Source organism: Mauremys reevesii, linkage group 1 (genome assembly GCF_016161935.1).
Source record: "Mauremys reevesii isolate NIE-2019 linkage group 1, ASM1616193v1, whole genome shotgun sequence".
NCBI classification, from domain to species: domain Eukaryota; kingdom Metazoa; phylum Chordata; order Testudines; family Geoemydidae; genus Mauremys; species Mauremys reevesii.
Window position 1 is genome coordinate 108,711,486 of NC_052623.1, and position 23,584 is coordinate 108,735,069.

A 23,584-nucleotide genomic window follows, 5' to 3' on the forward strand; every position below is an offset into this window, starting at 1 on the left:
AAACTTTCCAGTGAAATTCTCTACAATTGGATGAGGCTGCCTATGATGGGGTGCACTCAGGATGGGGAAGGGTTCACTCCCCACTGTGGGCTGAGGATGCCACACCCCCATGTCTCTTCTGGGCATGCTCAAGATGTAGCACTAGTATAAGTGGGAACAGCCCAGCTCAGTCGGGGCTAGTCGCCGGAGAGGAAGGATGCATGCTGCAGGCTCCAGCTCAGGAGCTGGAGATACTGAGACTCAAGCAAGTGCCCAGGTACCTGAGGATGCCTCTCGGAGGTCGCCACTATCAGGGTCCTGGGCTGAGAACTGGTGAAACAGGGAAGGCCCAAGTCTCCCTACCATGGCTGCCCCCATCTGGCAAGTGGCCCAACCCTATTGACTCCAGCCCCTAAGCCTAACTGCCCTGCAGACAAGAGTGAACCTGTTGATTCTGGCTGCTAGGCCTTACTGCCCTGTGATGCAGGATGTTGGTATTGGATCTGGCCACTAGGCCCCATTGCCCTGGGAGTCAGGGTATTTCTAGTGCTAGGCCTTACTGCCCACAGAGGCAGGAGTCTGATTTGTCTCGTGTACCCCAAGTTTCTTCTTCTTCTTCTTCTTCTTCTTCACTCCCTGTGGAGCATAAGGCGCCAACCATCACTTAAAAAGTACTGGCTTACAAAAATCAGACATAAAAATACAAAAGTGTCACAGCCACACTATTAGTGAAAAATTGCTTACTTTCTCATTTTGTCTGTACAAAATTTTAGTTTGTACTGACTTCACTAGTGCTTTTTATGTACCTGTTGTAAAATTAGGCAAATAGCTAGATGTGTTGATGTACCCCCAGAAGACCTCTGTTTACCCCCAGAGGTACATGTACCCCTGGTTGAGAACCACTGCTTTGGGGGACACAGAAGTATATGTCATTGGCAGTCCATGTAATTTAGAGAAACCTTTAAATTGCTCTAAATGATGCTGGGTAGGGCCAAAAGTGTACAAAGAGTGTCTTGCACCTCCACTGCTGAACTTTTCTGTATGATTCTCAGTCACAACTGAGGATCTAACCCATTAGATTTTATAACCCAAAATGCAACCACTTTTTTAAGAACAGAGAGAAGCAGTTTAAATACATACAGCCAGATGTTCTAGCAATAGAATGATTTGGAAAGTGTTATGGGTAAGAATTGCTAGTGCCTCTTTTCTTCCCATCTGACCCTTCCAAGGAAATACCTGTCCTTAATTCCCCCCAGTGCTTTGCTCACTGAAACATCATGCTCTGGAAAAGTAAAGGGAATCCCCATATTATAAATAATACGCAGAGTTTCTTTTCAGGCAGGTTTAGATAAATAATATTTATTCCTTGTTTCAAACCAGTAAGCCACCTGGCTTTTCTTAAGATGCTGAGATGTCACCTTTTCCCCACTAGGTGTCTCCCCTGCTCTATCAAAAGTCACAGTCTATGTATACAAAAGGATACTAATAGTTAAAAGCCTTGTATAGCAATCACAGTTCACAGTATTTTGAGTGAAAAAGCCCTCTCTATCCTCTTATCTAGGCACAGTTAGAAAACAGCATGTGACGTTAATATTTTCATCTTGGGCTATGTGCTGCATTCTATATCAAATAAAAACAGTAACTGCCAATACACCTTTTCAGCTTTCTTGGCTTCTGCAGTAATACAATGAAACATCTTCCTGCAGGAGTCAATCAGTCCATCTTTCCATTTGGCCTAAATCTCTGGTGGAACCTGGAGAAAACAGCCTGTTACCATGGAGAGGAAGAAGAGAAACCTCGATTGTGAAACTATTGCTCCTGAAACCTCATTAAAGAAAAGCAGGGGCTCTGGAGGGCTGTAATTTCTCATAGAGAAGGTCACCCCATAAACACAGGGATTCCTTTCTTTTCCAGACAAGCTTTGGTGTAATGCAATCAGCTCCATAGCCAGTCAAAGTCCTGCCCCTCCCAGGGGCAAGCAAATCTCCAAAAATCTCCCACTAGCACAATCAGATTCAGTTCCTGCTGGATCTCTATAAAAGTAAAAGTCAAAATCTTGCAGGAGAACCTGCCGACTTTCTCCCTGCAGGGTATTGCCACAGTTAGGCACAGCAGAGTTGCTCAAGCTAACGGTGCCTTGGTTTGAAAGAGCGAAGGCTTGTTGCAGAGCACTGTCCTTAAGAAATTCTTGATCATGAAGCTTGCTCCTTTCCTTACTTTAGTGTGCCAGAGCCCATTCGCCTTAACCTTAAGAAAGCTTTGTAATGGCCATGTATTTTGGGCTGGCTTGGGAAGGGGTCAGATGTCAATATTTGAAGACCCAATGTTAGAAACCTAGAGCCTGATATTTATAGGTCATGAGCACCTGCATCTTCCACTGACTTTAAATTACAATTTGGGTGCTCAGTGCCTTGGACAATCAGGATGTGGGCTTCTAAAGTTAGCAGCCAATGAAGTGAGGTACCCAAAAGAGAAGTGGCTTTTGAAAATTTGAGCCATTATATTAAAATTCATCTGCCATGATGGAATTCCAAATACAACTGCATTTTGCCATTGTCCTAGCACATTACAGTATGAAATCAATTCTACAGGGCACAGAACTGTTTTAAGTAACTGAATCCCAGGTGTCCAAAACATCTGGTTAATTAAACATTGTTTAATGTAACCCAAAGATTGGGTGTGTCTTCACCAAGGCCCAATGGGACATTTTCATTGCAATCCAGGTTCCCCAAACCTGGGATGAAGCCACTGATGTTGCATCAATTGGCTTCTCAAGGGTACAACAACAGATATTCACAGTGCTAAGCTTGGAGGATCCAGAGCATGTACTATTCTCATAGAACTAATTGGCATGGGGAAAGCTGGTGGACTATTTTAAACTATGATCCAAACCTGGAGAACCCAGAGTACAGTCTTTGAGTGGCAGCCTACGTGGCACCATTCTGGCTACCAATCAAGAATGGACGGGAGCAACTTTGAGGTCTGCACTCTGGGACTGAAGAACCTAGCTTCCTTTGATGTTTCAACCCACTGATTATCTGAAGGTTTGGGACATTCCATGTCAGTAATTGAGTTTCATTGTCAAAAATGAGTGAAGAGCAAGAATTACACTATTTTAACAATCAAGGTGCATACCTAAAGAAATATCGTTATATGGATAATATTTTATCATTAAAAATATTGGGGGAACAGTACTTGCTAAAGTAACAGAAGTCTGGGAGAACCAGACTGGGAAGATCTGCATAGGGAGTAGCAGCTCTATGACACTGTCTCCACCAAAGCCCACTGAAGCCCCTTTATTCCAAATCTACCAGTGTTGGGGTTCTGAAGGTGAGAGCAGGGTATAGCCAGTGCAGGAGCATCTGTTCTCTGTGGAGTGTTCCTCTCCAGACTCCCTGAACATCCTCAGAGACAGTTAGTGCTGTTCTGAACAACATTAGTTCCCATAGCTATCTCACTCACTAGATGCCCAAAACATCTGCCTGGGGAGGCAATACATCTGCCAGAGGCAGCTCAGCCAACACTGGGGAAGAAGACCCATAGATCATTGCGGATGATCCTGGATCCATGGGGAAGGGAGAAAAGTTCAGCTACGAATCCTAAACTTCTGCAAATTTAGGCCCTCATATCCTCTTCGGAATCCTCCACATTCCTCCACTGTGTAGAGTTTTCTGGGCTTTCTGTCCCATGCCCAACAGGAGAATATGAAATTACCCTTGATTTTATCCTGACAGTGTCCATTTAAAAGTTAGGAGGAGAACATGACTAGCAAATTACTATAAATGTGTGGTAGACATAAGATGTGAGAATGCTGAGGAAGTTGAGTGTGGCAGACACTAGCCTCACAGCTTAAGTCACTATTCTGTCTGCAAAGTCTTAGTATTATATAACACAGAAGTTACCTCTTCTCACTAAAATTATTAAGCATAACAAATTATTAGAATATTTTTCTGTTGGAAATGTGCTTTTGTCAAGTTAATTACTCTGGTCATAGGTAAACTATAGAAAATGTGGCATAGAAAGTATTGATTCAATGCCTAAAACCTTTCAGAAACTGTTTGATGAAGCATCCCTTCAGGCTCTCATAGTTAAAACTATTAGGAAACAACATGGCTAGCCACGCTCTTCAAAGTTAAGTTTGGAATTAAAACTAGTGAGACATGTTGATCTGCACCGTACCTGTACAGATGAAACTTGATAGTCCTCCATAGATGACATCATCATTGTCTGGTAATATAAATGGACACCTTGTCTGAACCTCCAAACAGTATTGCTTGCAAGGAATTCTGTTGCTGCAGTGAAACTGTGTGACTTCAAAATACTGGGAACAGAGCCAGGCTTTGTAGACAGTCTGGAAAAAGAGAAGAATCAGAAGTATAGATGGATGACAATAGCACTGTCATTATCAGAAGCACATAGTGTACTGCACACCTACACTGATGCTGGTTCTTAAAGCAAATTTTAAGAGAATATCACCTGAGTAAAATAAACCCATAACATATCACTACTCTCCCACTTCTGTAAAGAAAATCCCAACCAAGCCATCTAAAATGACTGTGATGTAAAAACACAAAACATTACTCAATCATGATTGGATTAATATTATTCTGTAATCTTATTTGTGTAGAGATGTACCATTCTCTGATGCTCCTTTTAATTATACACGTGTCCTGTACTTTACAGATAAGCTGTGGTTCTAAAAAAATTAGAAATAATTTGGTAAAAAGGCACAGAACCTAAACAGCAGAAGGAATTTCAAAGAGATTTATTTAATACACTCCGGCCTATTTGCTCCTCATAATTTTACCAAATAGGGCAAAGCCTTCAGGTCACAGTAGATGGTGCTGTTTCCCCTCAATTAAACTCCAATGCAGTCTGCAGGATTAAGGAGCACATTCGAGTGCCTGAACACCAACAGCCACACACTAGGGGATAAAGTCAGGGAGCATATTTACATGTGATCCAGATCCAACCCATTAAAGAGTCCATCATCTGAAGCAGTAAAGCAATCCAGCCGAATAATTTATTTTAAAGAAAATTGATTTTGTTTGGTTTAGTCTTGTGGAAGGTATTTTCTTAAGACACGCTATCATTCATAATGGTAACTTGAGCCTATTAGGTATACAACTGCTTCATACATGTGAAGAGTTGCATTTGCTGACTATCAAGCAGCCATTGTGGGGAAACACCAACTAACCGAGTCCCAAAACAATTTCCTGGTTTCCCAATATATAATTTATTTTTATTTTTAAACACGTTATTTACTGGCTAAGATTTTATCTAGTTTGCTGGATAATGAAAATTTCCATTCTGTATTCATTCAAAAATATCTGAAAGATTTAGTAACGACATTTCTTCTATCAGAGGCTGAAAAGCAATATAGTTTAACTGATTATTTCTCCTCTTTCTATGTTTTTAATAACAACAAAAAAAAAGGAAAACTGAGATTAAAAAGTTTAAACACTGAAAATTCAATAGCTGATACTTGAAAGGACTAATTTGCTAGAGGGTTTGGTTCAACGTAGGCATGCTTCATCTTATCAGTTATAGTTTTTATTAGTGTCAGTAAAATTTTAAGTTCTATAATTATCTATAATTATTTCCAAGGTGGTAGCTCAAGAACCACGGAGCTATTATTTTTAGAATATTTGCAATGGCAGCAGACATGGCAAGGTTTTTATGTGACAACTGAAAATAGTGTCACTAATGTGGTTTATGTTAACCCCTTTGTAACTGCTTACACGGAGCGTATTCACAATAAATGATTATCATGGCAGCAGTCCAGATGATATATGTATTCTATTGTTCTCAGATAAAGTTTGAAATTACAACTGAGGCCTGGTCTACACTACGGGGGGGGGGGTCGAACTAAGGTACGCGACTTCAGCTACGCAAATAGCGTAGCTGAAGTCGAACTACCTTAGTTCGAATTTCCTACCTGTCCAGACGCCGCGGGATAGAACTCCGCGGCTCCCCCGTCGATTCCGCCACCGCCGTTCGTGGTGGTGGAGTTCCGGAGTCGACGGGAGCGCGTTCGGAGTTCGAACTATCGCGTCTAGATTAGACGTGATAGTTCGAACTCCGAGAAGTCGAACTCTCCGCGTCGACCCGGCGGATAAGTATGGACCTACCCTGATTCTGTATACAGTGTTGTTGTAGCTGTGTTGGTCCCAGGATATTAGAGAACAAGGTGGGTGAGGTAATATCTTGTACTGGACCAACTTCTGTTGGTGAGAGAGACAAGTTTTAGAGTTTATACAGAGCACTTCAGTCCTGAAGAGCTCTGTGTAAGCTTGAAATGTGTCTCTCTCACCAACAGAAGTTGGTCCAATAAAAGATATTACCTCACCCAAATGATTCTCTCCATATTTAATATATACCCCACCATGCTTTCAATAGTTCGATTGATCTAATACCATATATTGTCACCTGTTGGTATAATGAAAATAACAAGTACATTCTTTGTAATATGTGGTAGATCATAGTCTATTGGTTGGAGAAGGAATCCTGGTTCTGACAAAAGATTAATTTTGACCAGTCAATCACCTCCCTGTGCCTCAGTTTACCTATCTGTAATATACACTGTATTTCACAGTCTGACACTTACTATGTATAAAGTGCAAACAATCCTAAAATGAAAGCTGCCATGTGAATTATCTGCAAAAATCAATATTGGTTTATGAATGTCAATTATGCAGTATAGAAAAAAAACAGATAAACTGGTGTATACATTTAAGTGGAACACGATGTGAGCATTATTCAGGAGTAGGGTTGGTTCGGAACATTTTGATGAAATGTTTTTTTTCCATTGGAAAAATGTTGATTCATCGAAACTGAAATTTTAAGTGTATTGGTTTCAATGAAAATTTAATTGGGAAAGTTTCTCAGATCCAGAATTGAATTTCTCTTCAAAACCAACTAATCAGAATAGCCAGTAGACTAGTGGGTCTCTAGGTCACTCACCGAGGGTGTGGAACACCCAAGTTCAATTCGCTACTCTGAATTAGATAGAGCAAGAACATGAACCTGAGTCTCCTATATCCCAGGTGCGTGGTTTAACCACTTAGCTTTGGAGCCAGTCTCTCTTTGTCTTTCCCAAGGAACATTTAATTATATATACAAAGCGGAACAGCTCTAACAGAAGAGATTGACAGACAGTGTCTCTATAGCCCAGTGTTTATGGCATTCAACAGAGATGTGGGATTTATTTGAAATACTATATTTCTATACTGTGGAAACTCTATTAGTAGGTGTTTGATATATTTAAACAGAGACAATTGGTGTCACACTGATATCACATAATACCAGATACCAGTTTATATACTTACTAAACTGGACTAACTGCCTTTGATTCTGTAGAACCAGGTTCTATAGACAACCTGTATGAGCCTGTACTTCTTCATTAATCATGTTATCTGAATCCAACAACTTTTACCTTAATATTTATGGACATTAGCAAACTTATGAATACTCACAAGAAGTATCCTCTACTTGCATAATCAAAACTTGCTATGTAATATCATTTATTTTGCATAACAGCTTTCATAAAAAATCATCACAGGTGATTTCTGCAGTTGATTATAGTCTGTAAACAGGCTACAAATAGAAGTCAACTGCAGAAATTGCCATGATATGCCATATATCATATATCTTGACTTTAGAAAGTCTTTTGATGTTGTCTCACGTGACCATCTCAATAGAAAACCGGGGAAGTATCACCTAGATTAACGTACTATAAGATGAGATCTATCCTGGATCTAGTTCTAGTCAATATATTCATAAATGATTTGGATAAAGGAGTAGATAAATGATTTGGATAATGGATATGGTTTATAGATGATACAAAGATGGGAGGGGTTTTAAATGCTTTGGAGGACAGGATTAGAATTCAAAATGATCTTGACAAACTAGAGAAATGTTCTGAAATAAATAGGATGGAATTCAATCAGGACACATGCAAAGTACTACAATTAGGAATGAATAATCATTTGCACATATACAAAATGGGGAATGACTGCGTAAGAAGGAGTACTACAGGAAATGATCTGGGGGGCTATAGTGGATCACAAGCTACCTATGAGTCAACTATGTAAAACTGTTGCAAAAAAGTTGAACATCATTCTGGGATATATTAATGGAAGTATTGTAATCAAGGTATGAGAAGTAATTCTTCCTCTTGGCTTATCACTGTTAAGTCAACTGGAGGAGTGTGTCCAGTTCTGGGCACCCACTTTGGGAAAGATGTGGGAAAACCAGAGAAAGTCCAGAAGAGAGCAGTAAAAGTGATTAATGTTCTAAAGAAAATATGGCCTACAAGGAAAGTTTTAAAATATTGGGTTTGTTTACTCTGTAGAAGAGAAGACTGAGGGGGGACATGATACCAATTTTCAAGTATGTAAAAGGCTTTTATAAAGAAAAGGGTGATAAATTGTTCTCCTTATCTACTGAGGACAGAACAAAAAGTAATGGACTTAAATTGCAGCAAAGGAGATTTAGGTTAGACATTAGGAAAAACTTCCTAACTGTAAGAATAGTTAAGCGCTGGAACAAATTACCTAGGGAGGTTGTGGAATCTCTGCCACTGGAGGTTTTTAAGAACAGGTTAAACAAACACCTGGTGGGGCTGGTCTAGATAATACTTAGTCCTGCCTTAGTGCAAAGGACTGGACTGATGACCTATTAAGATCCCTTCCAGTCATACGTTTCTATGATTCTCTATGATGCGGTAATATGAAAGCTCACTTAAAGATTCAAAGGGACAAAATTGGTGATTCTAGTTTTACTGGATGCACACATTTGCTGGATGTTTCTATGATTAAACTCCTAATATAAATGGTTATTTAAACTGGCATTTAAGTGCTCAGAGTGATGCTTCAAAGGCTCAGACTCACAGCTATAGGTAAGTGAACTTGAAACAGACCCTTGAATAGAACACTCTAGATAAGTGCAAAGCATTATAAATGAACCTAATCCTAAAAGATGGTCGGCATCTGCAATTTCCACTGAAGTCAATGGATATTGCAGGTGTTCCACATCTCCCAGAATTTCAGGCAGGATCCAATGCTCATTGAAGTTAATGGAAGACCGTTAATTGATTTAAAAGGGTATTGAATTGGACTCCTGGTCCATTAGCGTTATCCCAAAGTCTGGAACATTATTTGATGCTTATTCTGACTGCACTTCTTGTATCTACAAACTGGACATGAAATTACATGTTAAAAGTCTCTCTCACAGAATTTTGCACTTTTGCTGCTAGCCATGTACTCAACATGGGAAAACACTAGCCTACCACTGCAAAGCTCAGAAAGATTATAGGTTCTAAACATGGAGCAAAGTTCATGGAGGAGTAGAACCACTTCCCAAATCCCTATTAGCAACTTCATTTTTTCCTGATTTCAGTAGGAGATAGGCATATAGGTATTTTTGAAAATCCTACTGAGCTTCTATGTGCATTTTTTGGCTTGTAAACTTTTACAAAACTGGCCCTTTGGCTGATTCTGAATGAGAAAGCTAATGGGGGAAGAGGGCACAGGAAGCCTCTTTCTCCTTTCGCTTGCACCTGTATGCAACCTACCTAGACTACTAACACTAGAACTCCCTGAGCACTTGGGCAGATTAGGTAGTTAGTGTTCCTTGTGGTGGTCTATGGCCCAAAGACAGTGCAGGCAGCAGTAGGGTTATGACTAGGGTCCCATCTCTGTGTGTGCCCTGTGATCAGGCATTGGAGGAAGAGTATGTTTCTCCTTTCCAAAGTAGGAGTGCCATACAGCAATGCAACCACTCGTCTCGCTGCCCCATACACACATACACCCAAACTTGCCTCCCAGTGCACCCCGAGGCATTCTGCCTGCACTTGTCCTGTGCAAGCAGAACATCTAATAGCTCTTTGTAAGGTATTGGCTCCTTGTATGACTGAGGGAGTGATGTTGCCCACTAGAGGGAGAACCTAACATTAATACTAGTTAAATGAGATCACCTATAGCTCAAGTGTTAGAACGGAGAGATTACTCACATTCTGCAGTAACTGGAGTTTCTCAAGATGTGCATCCTTATGGGTGCTCCACTTCAGGTGTGCATACGCCCTATGCACCTTCAGAAATTTTCAGTAGCAATGCCCATATGCATAAATCCCATACATCCTTGTGCCCTTCACTGGGGCTATATAAGGTTTCCCAGGAGAACCTCCTTCAGTTACTTCTCCACTGCAAGTCCCCCAGAGAAATTCCAAAGCAGAGGAGAAGGAGGATGAATAGTGGAGCACCCATAGGGATGCACATCTCAAAGAACTCCAGTTAATACACAAGGTGAGTAACCTGTCCTTCTTCTTCGAGTAATGTCGCTATGGGTGCTCCACTTCAGATGACTACCAAGCAGTATCCCCAGCTGGAGCAGGGAGGTTTGGAGTTGTGTCCAAGACTGTAGACAAGACTGCATTCACAAGGGAAGAATGGACAACTGAATAGTGCTTGGAAAATATGTGTACTGAAGTCCAAGTTTCAGCCTTGCAGATCTCAGCAATAAAAAGAAGAGTCACAGAGGTGGAGAGAAATCTGGTGGATTGGGCCCATGTCCTAGGAGGAGGTTGTATATCTTCAGATTCATAACAGGAAATGGTACAACCAGAACTCTGCCTAGAGAGCCTCTGGGTGGTCACTGTAGACCCTTTATATTTGTCAGAATTGACATAAACAGTTTGGGAGACCTCCTAAATAGCTTGGTCCTATTCAGGTAGAAGGCTAATGACCTCCTAACATCCACAGTTTGCAGCACAGCATCCTCCTGTGTCTCATGTGGTTTAAGGAAAAAACTGGGAGATGGATGTCCTGGTTAATGTAAAACTCAGAAGAGACTTTTGGTGGGAATTTAGAGTGCAGACATAGTGAAACATTATCTTAGAAAAATACTGTAAGGTGTGTGGGGTGTCAGCCATTAGTACCCCTATTTTCTCGACTCCTTGGGTCAAGGTGAAAACCACCAAGAAGGCCATCTTCCATGAACAATGTAAGGAGGGTACAGGTCTCCACTGGTTCAAAGGAAGGTCTCATAAGACACTTGAGTACTAAATTAAGATCCCAAACCAGAGTGGGTTCTTTCCTGTAAGGAAAATGTCCCCTAATCCCTTGATAAATCTCACTGTTGTCGGATGAGTGAACACTGAGAATCCCACACCCAGGGAATGAAAAGCTTTTATAGCAGCCAAGTGAACTCTGATAAAGTTTGCAGATAATCCCAATTCCATGAGGTAGTCCAGGATAGCTGAGAAGGGAGAATAAGCTGGTGAAAGATGCTGCTGGTCATACTAATGACTGAATATTTTCCACTTTTGAAGTTAGATATGTGATAGAGTGGGAATTTTCTGTAAATATTTTGTATGGTTTGTGTGCCTCAGTTTCCCCCATATGCTCAATTGTCACCTAAGGGGTGGAAAAGGGCTGTTTAACTCTCAGGCAGGCTACCACACACATGTGCGACTGATGCCTAGTTGTCTGGGGCCTGGCCCTCTGTGATTGGAGAGTTACTACCTAGTACTTATGAAGCATGAAGAGCTCTCTTCCCTTCCCCCACAGGAAGCCAGCTTTGTTTGACCAGCTGGACAACAAAGGCCTGAAGAAGGGCCAGGTGGGACTGGCCTGGGAATTTGGACAAAGGGGACAGAGCAGATGTCAAGAGGAACACACCGTTTGGCTGGGGCTCTGGGCTAGCCAGAATGGAGCATGTTATAACTTTATTTTCTCAGTGCTAACTAAGGACTTCCTATGCTGTGTTCCTATTGACTAGGATGTTTGGGGCACATGTGCAGGCCAAATGGATATTGCTTCTGAAAATCTCCAATCAAAGGTGCATGGGGTTCAAGAAGCGGGACCGCTTAAAACTTTAAACGGAGTGGAGATTAGGGATAATCTTGGAATGGCACAATATCTGAACGAATATTTTGCCTCGGTCTTTAATGAGGCTAATGAAGAGCTAAGGAATAGTGATAGAGGGACCGATGGGAATGAAAATATGGGGGTAGACATTACGGTATCTGAGGTAGAAGCCAAACTTGAACAGCTTAACGGAAGTAAATCGGGGGGCCCGGATAATCTTCATCCTAGAATATTAAGGGAATTGGCGAGTGATATTGCTAGCCCGTTAGCGATAATTTTTAATAAATCTCTAAATTCGGGGATTGTACCGTTTGACTGGAGATTAGCGAATGTAGTTCCTATATTCAAGAAGGGGAAAAAAAGTGACCCGGGTAACTACAAGCCTGTTAGTTTAACATCTGTAGTATGCAAAGTCATGGAAAAAATCTTAAAAGAGAGAGTGGTTTCGGAGCATGAGGCCGATGGCAACTGGGATAGATTACAGCATGGATTTACGAAAGGTAGATCGTGCCAAACCAACCTGATCTCCTTCTTTGAGAAAGTAACAGATTTTTTAGACAACGGAAATGCGGTGGATCTAATATATCTGGATTTCAGTAAGGCGTTTGATACGGTACCGCACAAAGAATTACTGGTTAAATTGGAAAAGATGGGGATCGGAATGAAAATCCAGAGGTGGATAAGGAGCTGGTTAAAGGGGAGACTGCAGAGGGTCGTATTGAAGGGGGAACTGTCAGGCTGGAGGGGGGTTACCAGTGGAGTTCCTCACGGTTCGGTTTTGGGTCCGATTTTATTCAATCTATTTATTGCTGACCTGGGAACCAAAAGTAGGAGTGGGCTGATAAAGTTTGCGGATGACACCAAGTTGGGAGGTATTGCCAATTCGGAAAAGGATCGGGATATCCTCCAGGGAGATTTGGATGACCTTGTAAACTGGAGTATTAGTAACAGGATGAAATTCAATAGTGAGAAGTGTAAGGTTATGCATTTAGGGATGACTAACAAAAATTTTAGTTATAAGCTGGGGACGCACCAGTTGGAAGTAACGGAGGAGGAGAAGGACCTAGGAGTCCTGGTTGATCGTAGGATGACTATGAGTAGGCAATGTGATGTGGCCGTTAAAAAAGCTAATGCGGTCTTGGGATGCATTAGGCGAGGTATTTCTAGCAGGGATAAGGAGGTGCTAGTCCCGTTATATAAGGCGTTGGTAAGACCTCATTTGGAGTATTGTGTGCAGTTTTGGTCTCCCATGTTTAAGAAGGATGAAATCAAACTGGAACGGGTACAAAGAAGGGCCACTAGAATGATCCGAGGAATGGAAGGCCTGTCGCATTTAAAGGAGACTTGAGGAGCTCGGTTTGTTTTCCTTAACCAAAAGAAGGATAAGAGGAGATATGATTGCACTCTTTAAATATATCAGAGGATAAATACCAGGAAGGAGAGGAACTATTTCATCTCAGTGCTAATGTGGACACGAGGACAAACGGATATAAATTGTCAGTCAGGAAATTCAGGCTTGAAATTAGACGAAGGTTTCTAACCATCAGGGGAGTGCAATACTGGAACAGCCTACCGAGGGAAACAGTGGGGGCGAAGGACCTCCATGACTTTAAGATTAAGCTAGATAAGTTTATGGAGGAGATGGTATGATAGGATAACGGGCTTAGTCAATAGGTCAATTAAGTGCCACACTGAAGTAAATAGTACAATGGGTCAATGATGTGATATAACCTTTTTCAAGAGGGTATGGCTGGAGAGTCTTGCCCGCATGCTCAGGGTTCAGCTGACCGCCATATTTGGGGTCGGGAAGGAATTTTCCTCCAAGGAAGATTGGCAGTGGCCCTGGAGGTTTTTCGCCTTCCTCCGAAGCATGGGGCAGGGGTCGCTTGCTAAAGGAGTGGGTGGAGCGGCTTATGTGGCCTGCATCTTGCAGGAGGTCAGACTAGATGATCATAATGGTCCCTTCTGATCTTGAATTCTATGATTCTATGTGCACCTGAAGTGAAGCACTCCTACAGACACTACTCAGAAAAGAACCTGTGTTTTTGGAGTTGAAGTATGTGTGGTATTTATGCAACACATAGGTTTGTTATAACTTGCCCTCTGCCAGTACAGTTCCACATCCCTGTCAGCATGCCTCCAAGAAGTTCACATTCTGTCTGGCTTTCAGATTGTTAGGAATCTTGTCCTATCTGCTGAAATGCCCCAAATCCTTGGAGTTCACAGATTCTTCCCATAGGTTTCTGCTGTTATATAAGAAGTTACATGTGAAACCATCAATGAGAATGTATGTTGACTTACATGCTGGCTATGCATGTTGCAACTATGTATTTATAGGCAGCTATTCGTCTTTTTTTAGCACTTCAGTGGCTAAGCCAAAGATTTATAGTCACAGTAGATGTTCCCCATCCCCTTACCTTTTATTGTACACAATACAACTATTTAAAATAATAAATGTTATTGCTAAAAATTTTCCATCGAATTTTTCTGAGATATGGGATGAATACTGTATGTGTGGGGTTGTAATTGTGTTATACAAGTATTAAATTGCTATAGAAAATGCACCAGGCTCATACATTTTCATGTACAGTAAATGAAGCACCAATTTTGTTCATTCATAGCACAAGATAAATTATTCATGACCATCATTTTGAGGAGGATTTTCTTTTTCATTCTCTCTCACTGTTTCTCTCTGCTCCCCTCCCTTCAAGTGGGCATTGCTTCCACCTTTACACTACCCTGTTTTTTTCATCTTCTAATTTAACATCTATTCAAACTGCCCAGTATTACTTGCTAAGGTGAATTGGTCTTCAGCTGTCTGTGAGTAAGTAAAAAAAGGGGGGGGGGACCTCCATATTGCCTTTTCTATTAAAATACTTCCATTTCTATATTCTCTCCATTGTTTTCCAAGTCAATACTTTGTAAATTTACTTACAACCGAGCAAATACCTACAGAATATGAATGACTCAAGCATCCAACACACACGTGCTCAAACATACCTGCACACACACACACACACACACACTCAACAGACACGTTAAAACAACTAAGCACCCCCACTTGTAAGATAAAAGAGGAGCTTAACTGGAATCTTGGGGAGGGTGAGCCCTTATAGTGCCTTCATCAAATTATCACGTCATTGACAAAGGGCATGGGAGTTCTCGTTCGTGGACATCAGATAAGACAGAAAGCTCTTTCTCAGCATATGCTGGCTCAGTCACTGCCAAAGAAAGGACACTGCTATTTCTTCCCAGGTAGATACTGTTGCTCTAAAGCAAAACAAAGTCAAAAGAAAACTATGGCTCTTTATACAACCTGTCCTATAACTACCACTGTTTCTCTGTATGATGCTGGGCAAAACACGAGGAACCCAAACCAGCAAAGCAATTAAGGTGGGGTTTTCAAGAGCACCTAAAAGGAATTATGGTAGATGCATCACTCCAATTGACATGTTTGCAGAGCTCACCTTTAAGCACCCACTTAACAAGCAGGACTACTGTTTAACTATGCTTAGATAGAGAGATAGATAGATAGATAGATAGATAGATAGATAGATAGATAGATAGATAGATGTATGCATTCCTCTGAACTCAACTTGGGGTAAATAATTTAGCATTATGAATGACAGCTTGTATCTGGAACTCTACACATATATGTAGCTGTCAGAATATAAGAGCAAGTGAAAAAGTTCAGTGCTGTGAAAAACACTTCTTTCAAAATCTCTTCATTCTTCTCTGGCATATTTTCCTTTTCTCTCCTCCACCATTCCTCTTCTTTTCTTTATTTAAACAAAATGCCACGGCTGTTTTTGGACAGGCTCCAATGCATATACGTGATTTCTGATTTACTAGTGAGCTAGCCCATTACTAAGGCCCTACTTGAATTGTGGGGTGATTGTCAAAAAACTGCAACTGAGTTGTGGACAAGCCATGGAAAATTGCAGAAAAGTAGTAATGGACATTATTATTTGTGGTAACAAAGTCCGTTATTACTCTTCTGAGATTTTCCGTTGTCGGTCTTCCGGGGCTGAGAGTGGGGGCCCGGGGCTGATAGTGGCTGCCCAGGGCTGACAGCGGGGGCTCCCACTCTCAGCTCCTGGGCATCTGGTGCTCCCACTGTCAACCCTGCACATGGGGGAGAGGGGGTTTCCTGCTGTCAAAATTTCAATGGAAGCCTAATATTGAGGAATTTGCAATTTCCACACTATCGCAAGTTAAATAGCGCCTTACCCATTACCATACTGCACAATGGCTGCAAGGGCAAATGTATATTCTCTCAAATTCTAAACATACTGACATATTCTGGCTTTCTCACTCTTCATTCCACTCCCTGATCTCTTACCTGCTTCTCTTCTGAAATGCCAACGCAAGAAAAAGGTTTGTATGTCAAAGTGTCAGGGGTAGAAAGAATCCTCAAGATTTCACATTGAGTATAGGTCTCTAGTGCAAAATTGTTGGCTCTCCAAAATCTGACATACTCTCTAAGGGTTCAATTCAATAAAACTTATGTTTCATGGAAACCAACGTAAGGCTGTGGAAGCTGTAGAAAATCCATTTTTATGGCTAACACAGTACAGAAGCCTGACATTTTTTTTTAAAATGAAGTGGACCTTTAACCAAGGAAAGGGTATATAAACTATACTCTCTGTTATAAGAATGTGTTAACTATCAAGAGACTCTAGTGAAACCAGGCATGCAAAACTTAGTGATTTGTACATTAAACCAAAAACTCTGTAGGGAACAGAATAAGTGCATTTGTCAGATTGACTTTACTAAAAATGTTAGCCTTCATGTTCCAATTTAGGTAATTACATTCTTTCTATTGAAAAGTGATAATAATCATAATAATCTTTACTATTGCTCCTTGCAAATAATATATTTATACCATAGAAATATTTGTTATCTGTTAGGCAGATGATAAAGCTGTTTAGTTATTCACCATTTGGTATTCATTATATTCCTGTTAAAAAAGGTTCAGTCAGAGGTCAGGAAGTGGAAAAAAATACTGTGCGACTTTGGTGCCTAGTCACATGTCACAAGTAGTTAATGATAGTGATTAAAGAAATTATTAATTGACAAACCAGAGGCTGAAATTTGTTTGCTTGTCAAATCATAGCAAGTGGATTTGGGAGGCGGGGGAGGAAAGCCTGTTTGTGAACAATTTGTGAACAGCAAAAAGGAGCTAACTTCTCAACTCATATTATTGACAAGGAATAATTCAACCAGCTATATTCAGGATATAAAACCAGCCCCGCTAAATGAGAGACAGACTCACAGGCAGCTCCTCTTCCAAGCTGTAGACCTGGGTGGGCACCCATCTCCTTCTCCTTGGGGAGGGTCGGGCCAGCTGGCTGACTCCTCTGAGGCAATTCTATGACCTGTGTTGTGCAGGAGCTGCTCATAATGGTTCCCTCTGACCTTGCAATATGTGCATGTAAGAGATATCAGGGATGCTGGCTGGATTATCTACCCAAAGCAAAACACCTGGAATCTTACTAATTCCTATCCACAGTGGGTGCAAATGAACCAGGTGACTTTTGCAAGTCATCAGGCAGAGGAGGTCACCATGTTGGATGGTCATAGAGCTGCTCTTCACATTGGCTGTCCTTTGGAAGGTGTCCACATTAAATGTCAGTGATGTTGTCCATTGCCCAACAGCATATAGTATGGTATGACCGGCAGGATACTGGCACAAAACTAACTTTGCGCCATGTGACCAATATTCAACCAGATTGTCAAAATTATAAGTGGCAAATGGTTAAATTATATATGCATATATACCCAACGTATCTCACTGTCTGTCTCTTTCTCACACACACAAGTTCTAAATAATCTGCCTTCTGTCAAAACAGATTTAGCATGTAGACTGAATCATCTGAGTCACACTGTATGAAGTGCATCAGCAGAGTAGAATGGAAAAGCCCTAGAGTGTCTAATCAGTTTCATTCTCTACTGCTGTCAATTCTTCATCATTTTCAAGATATGAATCTTTTCTTCCTCCTTCCCCCTCCACCATTGCTCACACCACAACACTAGAGATTCTGTGTAATATTTCAAAAGAATGTGAATAAGTACTCAAATATTTTGACTTTCTTCATTAACAATATTCTGATGTTAGCAGCTGGATTATCAAAATAACAATCAAAACTCAGTTCCTGAAGCCTTCTAAAGGGTTTATAGCGCAGCTGTGAAAAAAAAAAAACTCCCTGAAAACCATCACTCATGTCAGACTTTCAGAGCTGACACACTCCTGCACAATGAACTTCCCTCACACTGATTCCTCAGAATGGAGTCTAACTCTCAAACAAAGCACACCATTATAATGTATTTTCATCAACTGATAGAATGGTGAGAGACCTGTGTTGGCTTTACAGATGCTCTGTCCGTGGACATTATACACCATTTCAGATAAGTATATCCTACTAACTGAGATAAGTACCACTGACGATACTGCTTTGGGGAACAGTGTGTTATGATTCCAGTCTCACCAGTAACAAAGATTGCAATTATTTAGGGCGTGATTCTGCCACCTTAGTTAACATTGAGCAGTACCTTAATTTGTGACTGGTCCCATTGGTTTCACTGAGACTACTGGTGGAATAAGTTACTACTCAGATTGAGTATGGGTGGCAGAATTAGACCCATAGAAAACACAGGACACAAAAAATACTTTTAAAAATTCCTTTTTATTGCAAGCTGATAGTATCACAGTGCAAATATTGTATGATTGATCTACCTCTTTATTATGGCCCCAATGCAGCAAGATACCTCAGTATCATTCAATGGGTTCATTAATGTACTTAAAATTAGGCACATACTTAAAGTACCTTGCTAATTTGCTGGCTGGCCTTTCCTGAATGGGGGGGCCTACATGCATTATTCTGGTACATTAGTGGAGGAAAATGCACCATGAGAATAGACATACTTATATATTAAAAAAACCTGTCCATTCTAAATGGATTCTAACGCTCATTTTATACTGTACAAACCTGTTCTATCTTGATATTTGTTTTTAGTACAGCAAATACAAAAACATTCATGAAGGGCAATAGAACACGAGTTTTATTTATCATCTGAAATGTCCAAAATATGGATTTTTTTCTTAGTTTGTAAGTATTTTATTAGATGATCAGTTGCTCTGCCTCTAGTTCATAGGCATTTGTTCATGCATGTGTGCCTCAATTAATAGCATTTGCTGGAGTTTTGACATAAACTTATTTTTAAACCATTTTCTAAATATCTATTTTGGCTGAATTTCCTTTACCTCATTTTTAGCACAGTCTGTGTCAGCTATCATCATTCCAAACATTTGGACTGAGTTACCAGTCCCCTAACTGGTATTTGAGATTGTAGCTCGCCAAGCTAAGATATTGCTGAATATGCCAATGATTGACTCAGCCTTGGTAAACGCCAGCAAATTACTTTTTGAGAGAGCTTTTTAAGCATTTATTTGCCAGATAAATCCTAAATCCCAAACCTGAAGTCCTTATTCATGAAAAACACCCATTGATTTCAGGACTGGGCCCAATGTTGGCATCATGAGGATACACAGTTGAAAGAAAATCTATGACCACGTGTGACTGGATCTTAATATAATTATTGATTTCAAGGCAAAGTTGCAGTAGCTCAAGCATCCTCTTTGTTTAGCAGCTAAAAGTTTGCTCTAAAAGTCACTATTAATGCTTATGTAGGCTCCACAGCAGAGAATATAATAGCACTTGTCACCTACTGACCAATGCTATGTATGCACAGTAACCGTGTCTGAAACATTACATTAGGATCACCCTAGGATGTGTTCTCTTGAGTAACAGTGGCTCTTCTTTAGGAATACATGGGTCAACCAAAGACCTGCTTTGTGAATCAAGACCTGAGATATAATATAGATTGCTTACAAATGTACTTTATACAGACTACATGACCAAAATATAGATGATCAACTGATACAAGATCTGATTAAATCTGACAATAGTTCTGATACAAATATGAACTCCCTCAGGAACTTTGTCAATTTTGAGCACTGAGAACTGCTTGACTCCAGGAATATGGCATGTTGAATACATAGTATAGCATGAAAAACATTTTAATGCTTGCTCAAAAAGTTTTGACTCCGGTAGATACAATACTGTGTACTAAGAGAAGAGGCAAAACAGTTTATTAGTGTTTCCTGACCAATACTAATTCAAACAGAATAACTTGTTTTTGTCTGTTTTAATAAAGGCACAAAAGACTATGATCTCATGGGAGGCATGGTGTATGAGTTTTTCTTTTAAAATATACGTAACATTTTATTTCAATTTGATTTGAAAATAGATTAAATGTTAAGACGAGGCTGAGATTTGTTTTCTAATATATTATCTACTTTAGTTTCAAGTCAGGTGTTACATAATTAGCTTTCTCTTAACAAAACACAAACACAAAGAATAAAAAGCTGCCATGCTCATCTCTTTGTTGTTGGTCTGAGAAAGACACCGAGAAAAATGTAGAAGTGACAGTTATTCTTACAGATATATTTCTTTGAAGATAGGCAAATTACCACAGTAGAGATTGCATCAGTGTCTTCCTGTTATTTTAGCAATCTTTAAGTAACATTAAAAACAATCACAGAAAAATCTAAAGTGTTCGTTGCACAGAATCCTAACTAACCAATTAAATTAAATTTCTGCAAGGAACAGATATTGTATGAAAAAAGTATCCACTGGACTAGTGTCATCATTAGGAGTATCATCATAGTTCTCTAAAAACAGAATTCACTAAGCAGTACAATACAGATGATGTTATAACAGAGCTCTTCTGTATTAGTGCCTATAAACTGTCTTTTAGAAATCATAAATATCCCTTATGGTTAACTTAAGGGATATTTTAAACTAAATAATTAATTACCAGGGCAATTATCTTGGTGGAATGAGGAAAAGTGGGGATTAGCATTTGATTCTGTTACCCCACTAATGCTTCATCAAACTAGAATTGGACAATTACTGAAGTTTGATGAAAAACATTTTCACTTGGGCAATAGATGCCAGTGGTTTCCATGAACTCTTAAAGTGAAATCACCACATCAATGTTTAAATGAGACTCTTTTAAAATAAACCAACTGTTCCTAAAAGTCAGCCTTACTGTAAGCTCTCAGGGCCACCATGCTGGAATCACTCCTTCCATAAGTTTCCATCTATGGTATCTTATAAATTTTCACCTTCTGTTATACAATTACATTTGAATTCATGAATCTTGATCTCTGACAGGATTGTAATATATTTTGTAAGATCTCATATTTTATCCCGGGCTCCATCACCTTTTTCAAGTGACTTTGCTCTATATAAATCAACCCAGCAAGTCACCTGTCAGAAGACTTAAGCTACCCACCACCAATGCATGCATGATTCTAAGGGAGGAAGCCAGGGTTGGCTCCTTCCTCATCTCCTCTTCTTCCTCCTGGAGGAGCTCAAATTAAGGTTCCCCTCTCTTTTTTCTACAGAGCTCCTAAGTTCCACAGGAGAGAGGCTCCATGCCCTTTTGAGGCAGAGCTTTTGTGGTGTGTATAAGAACTGCTTTGCCACAGCTGTCTATAATTTAAAAACTGCAAGCAGGGAAGTGATGTTGTCAAGGGCTATATAAATGTATATGTTAAGGATGGTGTCTGGTTTCTAGTGCTTTGAGATTCTTGTTTCCTTTGGAACTGTCACGTCTTATCAGAAGAGTTTTTGAACTTGTACTGAATTTTCAGCTTGCTCACTCAGACTTAAGAATTCTCTGTTTAAATCCAAGCAAACGACTGGAAATTCAGTAAATAAGCTGACGGAGACTCAAGATAAAGAGTTGAAGCACTCAGAGGAAATAATACATGGCATTGAAGACAAGTCAAACCCTTCACAACATGAAAATTACTCAGAAGAGGAAAGACTCACAATAATGACAAGAGCCTGGGATAGTTTACATACTATGCAAGCTGCAAGTTGTGTTACTTGACTGATTTAAAATGCTTTTATTTTAGCCATGGTCACAAACATCTTCTAACCAGAATTTGTCAGTTGTACTGCAAACTGTCCTGAGAACTTAGACTAACCTTACTTTTTTATCCTCACTCAAACTGAGCCCAGCAAACAAGGCTTGAGGGGCCACTGAACTAAATGACACTACCAGCCAACATGTCTCCTGGAGTTATACTATTTTTTATTTTGATACACTTTCTTCATAAGGGATTTTTGATGGGGTATCCACCCCCCACAAGCCCTGATTGGGTTAATGTGGGACAGGAGAGGCCATTCATTTTAGATGCTGCACCTGGAAGGGAACCAGGCATTGACAGGGCCTAATAGCAGATGAAGCCCAGCTGGGGGAGGAGCTGGGCTAGCATTATAAAGCCAAGAGGTGAGAGCAGTAAGGGGATGTAGGGAGGAATTCTGCAGTTGTTCCCCAGAGGGAAAGGGAGTTGGCTAGGGATAAGAAGGAGAGTAAGCCCTGGACTCTTGCCCTGACCTGGGAAGTCTGCCAAGAAGGGTGAAGTGGCCACGGGGAGCAGAAGAATCTAAGGAGACAGAGCGGTGGGGTAGGAAGAAGTCGAAGGACACTGCAATGGGGCTGGAGACTGAGCAGACCTACATTGCTCATCACAGGGTTTCTGAGCTGGAACCTGGAGTAGTAGGCAGGCCTGGGTTCCCTTATCAGTCTCTGGGAAAGTGGAACTGGACTGAGAATTAGAACAGAAGACTACTTGAGGCAACATTTGGACAGCTTGTCCAGGGGGACTTTGTTACCTCAGAAGTTGGGGGGGGGGAGGGAGCAGAGGACTATATAGTGACATGCCCAGGGGGCTGAGTCAACAAAAGGGAGCACCCTGAGTCACTGGCAGGGAGGGGCCTTAGCGTGAGCAACTAGTGGAACTGGGTAGCAGATGGGGCAAGAGCTAATTCCCTGGATTGGAACCCTTTTCCAGGCCTGCACATATGTATGTAGCTGCCCCAACTTCAATGGGAGATATGTATGCACCACCAAGCATCAAATTAGATTCTAAAGCATTAGTCACCATATTTTTTACATAGATCTGATTAAAAACAATACTTTAATTCTGGTCACTTGTGCAAAATGTCGAGTGCAGTTCTTCTGGGATCACTAGCTTACATTATTTCAGTCAGAGCACCATAAAGTCAGATCCTATGTGCTAGATCAGGGGTCGGCAACCTTTGGCACGCGGGTTTGTTTATCTGCCGCATCCACAGGTCCAGCTGATTGCGGCTCCCACTGGCTGCAGTTCACTGCTCCAGAACAATGGGGGCTGTGGGAAGTGGTGTCGGCCAAACCTGTAGACGCAGCAGGTAAACAAACTGGCCCGGCCCACCAGGGGACTTACCTTGGCAAGCTGCGTGCCAGAGGTTGCCAACCCCTGTGCTAGATCACCTCAGGTCAAAGGGCTCATAGCACAGCTGAGAAGGAGGCATACAAAGGTGCCCCCTGAATTCCATTGATCCTGTGGCTGTCCTATGCTGGGCTAGTTTTTCTGAGATGGGCTAGAACATCCTGAAGGAGCTGTGACAGCAGCTGGGGATGACTACAACCCACAGGGCAGCCCTAGCTATGCCCCTTTCCTGCATCCACACCTTCTAAGCTGGTAGCTACTTGTGTAGAAATTGCTGCAGTAGTATCCCATAGCAGCTTGAGCTGCCAAGTTAGGGCTGTTTTGCATCAGAGGAGCAGTGCAAAGTGACTGGAGTATGATCCAGGGAGAGAGACTATATGTTTGAAAC

General features: G+C 40.9%; 1 protein-coding gene across 1 annotated transcript in view; it reads right to left on the bottom strand.

The window, feature by feature from the left end:
* FAM155A (family with sequence similarity 155 member A) overlaps positions 1-23,584 on the bottom strand; it is a 772,046-nt gene that overhangs the window by 10,102 nt on the left and 738,360 nt on the right. Inside the window, exon 2 of the mRNA XM_039518247.1 lies at positions 4,159-4,330. Coding sequence (XP_039374181.1) covers positions 4,159-4,330 — 172 coding nt within the window. The remainder of the gene's footprint in view (positions 1-4,158; positions 4,331-23,584) is intronic.